This window comes from Gorilla gorilla, chromosome 3 (genome assembly GCF_029281585.2).
Source record: "Gorilla gorilla gorilla isolate KB3781 chromosome 3, NHGRI_mGorGor1-v2.1_pri, whole genome shotgun sequence".
Lineage (NCBI taxonomy): Eukaryota > Metazoa > Chordata > Mammalia > Primates > Hominidae > Gorilla > Gorilla gorilla.
In genome coordinates this window covers 167,883,627-167,895,810 of record NC_073227.2, presented here as the reverse complement: position 1 = coordinate 167,895,810, position 12,184 = coordinate 167,883,627, and the positions used below count along the sequence as shown (strand labels likewise).

At 35.5% G+C, this 12,184-nt stretch overlaps 1 protein-coding gene across 5 annotated transcripts in view; it reads left to right on the top strand.

Annotated features, from left to right (window-relative positions):
* Positions 1–12,184, top strand: part of TTC29 (tetratricopeptide repeat domain 29) — a 240,701-nt gene that overhangs the window by 81,016 nt on the left and 147,501 nt on the right. For all 5 annotated transcript variants that reach the window (XM_019026099.3, XM_063705596.1, XM_063705594.1 and 2 more), the window contains one exon: positions 1,239–1,324. In XM_019026099.3, coding sequence (XP_018881644.3) covers positions 1,239–1,324 — 86 coding nt within the window. The remainder of the gene's footprint in view (positions 1–1,238; positions 1,325–12,184) is intronic.

The following is a 12,184-nucleotide window of genomic DNA, read 5'->3' as shown; positions in this document are numbered from 1 at the left end:
CTGGGGATCACATTTCGACCTGAGATTTGGAGAGGACAAACACCAAAACCGTATCACTTGCTTTCCAAAGACCAAAAACAAAGGTTAGATCATCAGCATTTGCATTAGCCAGGAGTTAGTCACATTGGAAGCCAATGTTACATTTAATATACTAAATATAAGCAAGTGATATATTTGCCAAATGGTATGAGGTATGTCATGTTGAACCATGTTATATCTTTACGCATTTTGCTTTTGGAGAGAAGTGGTTAATTTCTGAAATAAAATTAGTAAGATATCACAGGAATTAGAAAGACTAACTTTCTTGCAGAAAAAATGATGAAAAGCATTACCAGCGATTAGTAAAGAAAAGTGTTTGGATTTCAAACATGCATGGAATTTTGTACCAGGAAACTAAGCTCTGTCAGTTACTCTCACCTATGCTTTAATCAATAGCTCTTTTTTATTATTATTATACTTTAAGTTTTAGGGTACATGTGCACAATGTGCAGGTTAGTTACATAGGTATACATGTGCCATGCTGGTGCGCTGCACCCACTAACTCGTCATTTAGCATTAGGTATATCTCCTAATGCTATCCCTTCCCCCTCCCCACACCCCACAACAGTCCCCAGAGTGTGATGTTCCCCTTCCTGTGTCCATGTGTTCTCATTGTTCAATTCCCATCTATGAGTGAGAACATGCGGTAGCTCTTAAACAGAACATAATCAAAATAAAAATTCATTAATTTGTGAATTATCTGCAGTTAGAAACTTAGCTGAATGTCAGTCCATGTGATTGAGTATGAATGTTTGTGCACCATTTAAGGTTGTTATCCATTATCAGTTGTTTTATGTATGTAGCAGCAACTATGCTAGATGACTGTAAGCCTTTACATGCTGGACTAGTATAAAAATTATACATGAATGTCAAAATGATAATATTGGGCTGTGTTTATAAAGGGAAACCCCTTTATAAACTAAATATAAGCAAGTTATATATTTGCCAAATGGTATGAGGTATGTCATGTATGAGGTATATAATTATATTGTTAAAGCATCTTAATTTAATATCTATGATCCAGGTAAATTGTGTTTACATCAGCCTTTTTTTTCAGTATGTAGCTAGGTTTTGGGGATTATTGATAAAACTGCATACTTTTAAAAATACTTTTCTACTGTCTTGAAAAGCAAGGATTCTGTTTGTTGTAATAAATCATTTATTGAATACTTGGTAATTTTTTTACATCTTCACTTCAGGAAGTGACAAAAAGATGGAAGCGGAAGCCTCTTACTACTTGGGCTTAGCACACTTAGCTGCTGAGGAATATGAAACAGCATTAACAGTAAGCTAAACTTTTAATCACTGCCATTTTTAATTTTTATTTTAGTATATTTATTTTATTTTCCTATATGTTATTACAAGGCCAATAGAAATGAGTTAGGCCTGACATAGGTGTGCCTATTTACTGAGATTAAAGCAGAATAGCAATATGCTAGAAGCATTTTAAAAATCGGTTTTATTGTTTATTGAAGGTACAGTGGTATGTAATCAATTACTATGAAGTGCTTTGGGATATGTGAAAGTTAAATAAATGGAGTAATATGGCCCTCCATATGCCCATATCAACAAGGACAAGAGGAAATAGGTTTAAGTGATGGTAAAAAGTAAATAACAAAAAAGAAATTACAGTCATTTTATAATGTGATTTGGGAAATTTTGCACACACAAAAATGCAGTTATAAAGCAAATACAGTGAGCTGCATTGATGTATATCTTCAGTGCAGGTAGTGGGGAGGCAACAGAGGTGGAGGTGGGTGTTAGTCTCAGTCTGAGAAGTAGCCTGCCGTATAATCAAATCACTGTTTGGCTATTTTGCAACCAGGTTTTGTTTGGCTAAAAACAAACAAATAAAAATGTCAAGAGCGATCTTTCCTGAATTATAACTGAAGTCATTTTTTCTTCTTCTCTTACCTCTACTATGTATTTGAAGTATTTCACCTACATCTCTTATAATAATCCAATGTGATACACAATATTGGATTAATTTTTAGTTTTTGGGATCTTCTTTGTTCCTTTAGATATTTTTTGCTAAGTAGAATTCCTATATTTGGGCTAGATATTTTCCTCTAGCCCCCTTACAATTGGATAGCATAGAAAACGTAGGTTTTCCTAGATGACTCTTATGCTTAATATTTTTTAATTAATGATTAGCATTCAGCAAAACTTTGTTTCTGATACCTTGGGGAGCACAGAGACCAACCAGATGCACACTTCTCTTTAGGAGTTAATTTAATGAGGGTAAACAACTTGCAAGCATAACCACAATTCAAAGTAGGATGAACAGGGGCTTTTTAAGTGCAAAGGGAAGAGTGGTTGGTTCCAACACTGAAGACCAGGGAGGCTGCACCAAAAAAAAGTTTTTGAGAGACAGGATTTACACATGTAGAAAACATGAGAGTCCACAATGATAGAACAGCAGATATATGTGTGTGCACACATGCATACACACTCAACATGGACATATTCAGTGTGTTGGGAAGCAAGGACTTAGGTGGAAGATGAGATTCAGTTGTAGGTCAAATTGGAAAATTAGGTGAAAACTAGCTCATAGATATTCTTTCTCTCTCAGGTAATGCAAGAACAAAATAAATTCAAACAATACAATAAAATTCACAATGAAAACTAAATTTTCTTTCCTTCCGTGTACTCAGTCTCACAGTTCTTTTCTCAGAGACAAACACAGTTACACGTCTCTGGCTTATCTTTCCAAAAATATTCTATATATTCAAATATCATAAAGTGCATATATATGTTTCCTTTGTGTTATTTAGAAAATTGTTGCATTTTATATGCACTGTTCTGCACCCTGAGTGAATTTCTTCCATACTAATGCATAGACATGCCTAGTTTTATTATTTTAATTTTTCCAGCTTTATTGAGGTATGATTGGCAGATAAACATTGCATCTATTTAAGATGTACAATGTGATGTTTTGATATATCTATATATTGGGAAATTATTTCCCCAATCAAACTAGTTGGCCTGTCCATCACCTCCCATATTAACCTCTTTTGTATGTGTGTGAGGACACGTAAGATCTAGTCTCAGTAAACTTCAAGTATATAATATACGATTATTAACTATAGACGAGTCTCATTGTATTTATTTATTTATAATTTCAACTTTTAGATTCAGGGGTACATGTGCAGATTTGTTATCTGAGTATGTTTTGTGATGCTGAGGTTTGGGGTATGATTGATCCTGTCACCCAGATAGTGAGCATAGTACCTGATAGTTTTTCAGCCATTGCTCTCCTCCCTCTAGTCGTCTATTGTTCTCATCTTTATGTCCATGAGTACCCAAGGTTTAGCTCCCACTTGTAAGTGAGAACAAGTGGTATTTGATTTTCTGTTCCTGTGTTAATTTGGACAAGCCTTATCTTAAGGGGTCTACATGATATCCCATTGTGTGGCTGTGCTATAATGGATTCAAACATCTTCTACTGCTGGGCATTAAGGTTGTTTCACATAACTTTTATTGTAAAGGATGTGGCAGTGAACAGTTTCATCAGATGTGACAAATTTATCCATAGAATAGATTCCTAGAGGTGGAAATGCTGGTGTATCCTATTCCTAGTGGTGTAGGATAGTCTGGTAATGAATAGATTGAAGAAGGAATATTTGACATCCAAGGGATGAACTACTTTACTTGAAGCTGTTACTCCTTTCAGAAGAGTATTGAAATTGTTTCTCTGAAAGTATATGTGAAGCTTAAGTCCCTACAACCTATTAACTGTGTGACACTGGGCAAATCCCTTACAGTCTTTAAGTCTCAATTGCCCCATCTATCCAGTGGGACTAGTAACTGTACTTATTTCATAAAGGGTAGTGAGTTAAATGTTACTCCCCTTAAAAAAAAAAATCTACTTCCTAATCCCTGGAACCTGTGAATGCAGAGGTAATTAAGTTAAAGATCTTGAGATGAAGTGCTCATTCTGGATTATCTAGGTGGGCTCTAAATATGAAGACAAACATTCTTATAAGAAAAAGGTGGAAGATTTGAAACAGAAGACAGGAAGCCACATGTGCAGAGGAAAAGATCATGTGAAGACAAGGGCAGAGAGTGCAGTGATACAGTCACAAGTCAAGGAATCCCTGGAACCGCCAGGAGATAAAAGAGGCAAGGAAGGATCCTCTCCTACAGCCTTTAAAAAGATCACAGCCGTGCTGATGCCTTGATTTCAGACTTGTAGCCTTCAAAGCTAGAAGAGAATATATTTCTATTATTTTAAGTCATTTAGTTTGTGGTAATTTTTATGTCAGCCCTAGAGAACTAATACATAGGGTGATAATAAGAGATAATTTATGTAAAGTTTTAAAAGACTGTCTGCCTGGTTTATAATAAACCTTCGATAATTATTATTTTTTTATTTTTTCTAATCTAAGTCTCTGGACTTGAGCAGTAATAGTGAAGATGGAAGGAATTAGACAGATTCAAAAGTTATAAAGGACTTGGTAACAGGCTAAGTATAGGAGGTGAGGGAAACAGAGGTGCGAAGATGGGCCCTGAGTTCCTGGCTGTGGAACTGGGTGGATGCTGGTGTTGTTTTCGGGGGTAGGGAATGTGAAAGGCTTGCAGGGAAATGGAGAGTTCAATTTTGGATATGTAGAATTGGAGGAGTTTTAAAGGTATTCAAGGAGAGTTCAAGTAGACAGTTAAATATGAGGGTCTGGAGCTTAAAAAGAAGTCTAGAGTGGAAATATATGTGAAAGTTAATTTTATGTGTCAACTAGGCTGGGTCATGGGATGCCCAGATAGCTGGCGAAACATTTCTGGGTGTGTCTCTGAGGGTGTTTCTGGAGAAGATTAGCATTTGAATCGGTGGGTTGAGTAAAGCAGATGGCCTTCCCCTATGTGGATAGGCATCATTTAATCCATTGGGGACTTCAATAGAACAAAAAGGCAGAGGAAGGGCAAATTTACTTGACCAGACTGTTTGAGCAGAGACATCGATCTTCCACTGTCAGCACTGATGGTTCTCAGGTCTTCAGACCCCGTCTGAATCTACATCACTGACTCACCAGTTTGCAGGCCTTCAAACTACACCACCAGCTCTCCTGGGCATGCAGTTTATGGACAGCAGATGGTGGGATTTCTCAGCCTCTATAATCACGGCAGCCAGTACCTTACAATAAGTAACAAATCTTTTCATATACATACGAGAGACTATGAGAAACTATGAGTGAATGCATTTCTGTTATTTTAAGACATTTAGTTTGTCACAGTTTGTTCCATCAGGCCTAAGAAATGGCTACATAGGGTGATTAAAAGAGATTTTGCATCTATCCTATTGCTTCTGTTTCTCTGGAGAACATAATACATTCTATAAATTTGTATGTTTTCAGCAAATTGAAGCTGTGGAGTGGATGAGATTTCCTAGAGAGAGAGTTAATAGTGTTGAAAGAAAAAGGCCTAGAGCCAAATTGGATGAAGGAGGAAGGTATAAAAGAGCTTAAGCAGGAGTATCCAGGAAGGCAGGGGGAACATAGAATAGATAATTTCATACCAGGTATTTCTAAAAGAAACAGACATGCAAACTGCATATTTTTGCAAACTGCAAAATCCTGGGATTTGGGCTGGAATGAGAGCGCTCTATGCAGATATTTCCAGTAAATGTACCTGGATTGGAATTAGGTTTAGTTAATTCTTTTTTTTTTTTTTTGAGATGGAGTCTGGCTCTGTCGCCCAGGCTGGAGTTTAGTGGCACGATCTCGGCTCACTGCAAGCTCCACCTCCCAGGTTCACACCATTCTCCTGCCTCAGCCTCCTGAGTACCTGGGACTACAGGCGCATACCACCACGCCTGGCTAATTTTTTGTATTTTTAGTACAGACGGGGCTTCACCGTGTTAGCCAGAATGGTCTCGATCTCCTGACCTTGTGATCTGCCCACCTCAGCCTCCCAAAATGCTGGGATTACAGTGGTGAGCCACCACGCCTGGCCCAGGTTTAGTTAGTTCTTGTTATTTAATTCTCCAGCCGGAGTAGAGGCTTTGGGAAACTAGGCAAGGGCGTATTCCAGCCCTCAGGCTCACTGCTATCATCCAGTAGCCTTTGCAGTTGGGAAAAGCCTGGGACTTTCTTCAGAGCCTACATTTTGACAGAATATTTGTGGAAGAATATTGTTGCCTTCTTGGACACAGCACACCCAGAACTGTAGACTTGCAGAAGCCAAGCACAACATTTGAACAGAGCTTTGCTTTGACTTCAGATTTGAAGGCAATGTCTTTTCACTCTCCTTAGTGTCCTATCTTAGACACTTTTTCTATTTCCTTTGCGTTAAAAGGACATTCTTCAAATTTTCAATTGAATCTCCTTTTACTTTTTTCTTCCTGGACCTGATGAAAGTAACGATGTTACATAAGTGATCCATTATCTGCTTGCAAATTTCAACATATCTTCCTATCTGCAGGGTCTTCTGTGATGGCATTCCTTCTAGCTTACAATATTTCTATTAGAAATCTATAGCAGGAGAGAGCACTCCTTATTTAGTGAATATATTTTGTGTGTATATGTATATATATATATATATATAAAATGATAAAATATAAATAAATATGTAGGATCGATTCCCTGATTGGAGATCTAACCAGTTATGTAATCACAAAGTAAATATTCAACATATATTTTTTAAAGTTTTCTTTCGAGATCCTCTTTTATTCTACTTTCCCACCTTGCATAGTGTTACCAACATTGTCTTCACCTGTTTTAAAGCACTACTGATGTTCCTGTCATAATGTAGCTGTGAAGAGAGGTAAGAAGGCTCAGAAACATCTTTGTCGTGTTAGATTTAGCGTTTTCCTTTCCTTTTCATATTCAGTCTATCTTTAATTGTTGTCATTAATTCTATATACCATTTTATCTTCTCGCTTGTATTTCAAATTGATGAATTGGTATATTTTCAAATTCTCAGTGTCTTGCCTCTGGATTCAACTTCTACCTCTCAAAATTTTGTCCCTTCCAATAATGTTATTCATCTGTCTAAATATTTTTACTTTTTTTTCAAAGAAACTTGGATAAACACAAGTGAATATTCCCAATCAATAATAGTTCCATTAATCTGAAATAGAAGGAATTTTGAAATTTTGCTAATGTATCTTAATGGAAAGGCTTTAATTTATCAGTAAAGTATTAATACAGTCATAGAAGAATGTGCAGACAAGCATATGAATAAAACTTTGGTGATTCATTCCTTGTTGATAAAGGGCTCTTTACTGAATGATAGAATACAGCTAAACTAAAAACAAATAATAGATTTATTTAGGACTGAAACACCTACTAGTAAGGAAAGAGTATTTGGTAAAGAGAAAAAATAGTTACACTAATAAATCTGTGCAAGGGGTCATAGAGACCCTGACATTTAACGAGGAGAATGCTACCTGCATATGCCATGTGCTGGGGAAGGAAAACATAATTCCCTTTGGCCATCATCAAATTAGACCTGTAAATGTTCTAAGTAGGGTAAATTCCAAATTTTAAGAGGTATATTATAAGGTCCTAAGATTTGAAAGAGAAAAATATTTTACCAAGAATCACATCTAAGGTCTTGTGCAAAATTGGACCAGCCACATACCAACGTAAAGTTATTTTAAGGAAAAGGAATGGCCTCTCTTAGCCGTTCGTTTTTATGTATGAATTTCCTTTCTCCCTAAATATATCAATTCACTTAATGATTCTAGGAACACCAACTTTATTCAATCTTTAAAACAGGCAGAGAATTATTTGCTTTCTATTATTTTGCAATAATGTAACTTAAAAATGATACTATGAAAACAAAATTCAACAGATTGATATTTCATTTGCTTTTAAAATACAGGATTCATCCCATTACTATTATTTATTCCATATACAAAGCAGTAGCCAGCTCTATGTTTACATACATTAGCATCTTTGTAACAGTTTAGAATGCTTCTAACATTAGTGTTAACTTGTAGATGTGGTTGACCTATATCTCCAGCCTCACCAGTAGCATCACATAGAAAAATGCAAATAAGTAATACAAAATAGTCTTCCCTCATCTGAGGTTTTACTTCCCATGGTTTGTTGGTGGTGGTCAACCGCAGTCTGAAAATATTAAATGGAAAAATTTCGGAAATAAAAATTTGTAAGTTTTCAATTATGCACCATTCTGAGTAGCACAATGAAATCTCGTGCTGTTCCACTCTGTCCCATCTGGGACATGAATCATCCCTTCATTGAGAGTATCCATGCTGTATACGCTGCCTGTCTATGACTGTATAGGAAGAAACAGTGAATATAAGATTCAATACTATCTGAAGTTTCAGGCATCCACTGGGGGTCTTGGATCATATTCCCCACATATAAGGAGGAGCTACTGTATCAGAAAAAATATTCCAAAAATTTTTATTTGATATATATTTATTAACAATGGAGGATATGTATCATGTGTGTGAAATAATACATCCTTAGGGTTTCACTAAAGTAATACATTTTTTCAACTCAATAAATGTAAGCAAAGATAAAGCCATACTGTATGAGAAACAACTTCTATCAATGATTTATTTGCTTTGCAATGTTTAGCTGACAGAAAGTTTTGGGGGGAGAGAGTTTTTACAGTTGTTTCCACTTAGTTGCTTTCTGTATATAGTTTACCTCTCTTTTAAAAGTCAACCCATTGTTTATAGCAGTGGGCTCCTAAATCAAGTGATAATCTAGCTGATATGCAAATACCTTGGCAGATTTCATACTGACAAACCGAAAACTAATCTCTTCTTAGGTCACTTTAATAAGTGAAGACACATTTCTGTCTACTGCTGAAACCATTATGCAACCCAAATAAATCTCAGAGTTCTCCATGGCTCAGTCTTTGTATGATGACATATTAAAAGAAAAGAAATCCAGCAATCTAAACTAAAAGTAATTTTAATTTCTACTTAATTACCCTTAAAGAACAGTAAAAGAGATAATCTTAACTCACAGCACCATTATTTCTTAAAATCCTCTTTTCTTCTATTTCTCTAACTTTCAAATTTGTCTATCACAGGATATTCAGAAGCCCATATCTTTATGTCACTTCCTAAACCCAAAACTCCCACCCTGTATTCCACTTCTATGTGGTTATCATTCCTCTCTCTTCTCTCTCTCCTGCCTTCTTTTCTCTTTCAGGTCAATAAATCTTGACTCTTTCAGCAGTCTTATCTCTACTTTGCACAACCCATTCCTCTGAAAAATTATAACTGTTATGTGCATAATAGAACCCAGTAGGGATAACGCTAGTTTGAGAGAAAAAGGAGTGTCAAATGGGTTATGCCAGAATTCATAGTCTGGGAAAGGCAAGGCAAGCAAATACACTTGCATTAATCATTTTTTAGATTTTCTTACACTATATGTAAGAAATTCTTGAAAAGTGTATGTCAGAAGAAAAAAATATAAATAAAAAATAATAAACAAGAGGGGAAGGAAATGAGAACAAAGAAGCCAAGGCAAAGGAGGAATCAAGAGAGAGGATGTCTGAGACTCAGTGTTCCTTTGGGTCCTTTCTGTGTCATTTCCCATACTTCAGCTCTAGAGTTCTGAATGTCTGCAGGATATAATAATAGGATGAATCTTCTGATGGATACCCCATTTATTCTATCTGTAGTTTGAATCAGTTTGTCTACAAGAGCAATGGCTTCTTCATGTCTGCATTCTCACTCTTCCCTATCATCTCCTGGCTGCATGTAGATGACAGTTGGGGCCCGTTTAATATGACATCATGATATTAGAGTTTCCTGGAATGCATATAGGTGCTCACATCTGCTATCAAATCTTTGATCGTTAGACATTTGTATGAAGTAAAGGCAGTAAGTACTAGCATTTCTCAGATAAGGCACTCTCAAAATGCTTTTTAGAGAGTACATTTATCAACTCTTTGGAGTGAGAGGACAACAACATCATTAATTGATGGGCTCTAAAATCAAACTAATCAAGCATAGAATCCCAGATCTGCTACCACCTCACCATGTGACATTGAAAAAGTGACTGACTTTACCTTTCTGAACATTAGTTTCCTCTTCTGTAAGATGCGGATAATCCTACTCTAACTCAGGACAGCCTTGTGAGAGTTAAGTAAGAATACATGTCTGAAATTTGTAGCATGGGGCTTAACACGCAGATAACTAAAACTATTATGTTACTATTAATATACATAAAATATTTTTTCTGAAGTTCTAGATGATCATACATCTATGAAATCACAATGTCGGGCTTCTGCTCTAGACCTACGGTATTCTCAAACCCCTAGTTAGCATAGGAACAAATGTTAAATGTATTGGTAAAGTCTACACAGTTAAAAGTGTTGGAAGGAGAAGTTGATGTACATATATTACATGATAAAGAGCATTTTAATGGAATATAGGTCAAGTCATACATAGCAATGGCATTCTAATTATAAGTGGCCAAATATGTGAAATGGCTGTAGGTTTGGATGTACAATGTTCATATCAGAGGTAACTGTGGTACAGAAAGAGCACGTGAGCCTTGGAGCTGGAAGACATGGATTTCAGTCCTGTCTGCCATGCACTAGCTGTGTGACCTTAGGTTAGTCACTTAACTTCTTGGAGGCTCAGTTTCATTTGTGAAATAACAATACTAATGGCAGCTTCACTGTGTCTTTGTGAAGATCAAAATTTAAAAATATATGTTTACACTTTAAATTATAAACAGTTCTCAAATGTAAGATACCATTATCACTACAGATTGATGTAACTATAACTGGATAATGATAGCAATGATACTGTAGCAGGTAGTATTTATTGAGCATGCATTCAAAGTCTCTACTTCATTCTTACTTTATTCTTAATTGTAATTTACTATTTATCATATGTGCATTACATAGTACCTAAGTTTATCTTTGTATTGGCACATATTTTTATATAATGGAAAGAAGATAAACCAACATTTTGTGAAAAATATTTTATTGTTAATTTGTTAATAACTTTTCTTTGAGTTAAAAATATGACATTTATTTTTTAAAAATTGAGTTATTTCTTTCTTTAAACATCAGAGCTACTCATTGCCCATTAAACAGAAGTTGTCTTTACTCACCAGTTAGAAATCCTTACCTAAAATTTACCCTTCCATCCTTGGTTTAATGGTCTGGGTAACTGAGGGGAGCTCAGATGCTGCCAGAGAGGAAATCATGGCCCCTTCTCCCAGAGGATGGCTGGTTATCATTATATATAACATGCAGACAAGCCTGCTTGGAGCCAGTTTGCCTCCTGGTCGTGTGTAGTTCATCACCAGCTTCTAAGGCATGCTAAAGAGGGCTCGCCACTCAGCTTGAGATGATTCAAGGTGTAGGCTCAGTGGTCTCAGCAGTCATTTTCCTGCTTTACATCAGAGTTTTCATCTGCTTTATCCTTTTGTCCTGTGGCCCACCTCAGGCAGTCTCCTTCTTGGGGAATCTAAAAGGAGCAGCTGTTACAGATCCCATTTCCCCCAATTGTTGTGGCTCGGCCCTCTTTCTATTTAGCATTACCCTCCACACACACACACACACTTCCACCAGTACACAAACAGCGCCTACCTTATTTTCATTTCATAAGTTTTGCTAAGTAATATTCAAAATATTCAGTGTCTGATGTGCAAAAGAAAGGGTTTTTTAAAACCATTAAAAGGAAATAATATTTTCTAATTTTAAAATATGTATTTATTTACAAATTGTATAGAAAATGTCTTATTCAGAATTATTATACAATAACTTAAGGCATAGTATAAAAATGTATTCCATATCTGATCTTATTTTGAGTAGTTACTTGGAAATAGCCTTACTTGGAAAACTGCATTTTAGGTAGTTTATAAAAATATGTTTTAATACTTGGGGAATTACAAAAACTTAAAATGTTTTACTAATAATTTTGTTATTGTTATCTTAATATTTAAAGTTGTGTCCTTCCTGAAACATTGAAACAGGTAACTTTATGGTACTAATTTAACATACTTTCTGTAGTAAAGATCACAGAATAGAATCTTAGTAAATTGAATTTTTTTTCATTTCCTCATCAATAGGCAGTAGCTCTTTAAATCATTTTTAATTTTTTAAAATGTCTCTAATTTTTTTACATATTAATAATATTTTAATTAATTAATGAATAATAACGTTACAGCTTAGGAAAATATGCATCTGTTTCTTTTTTTACCTT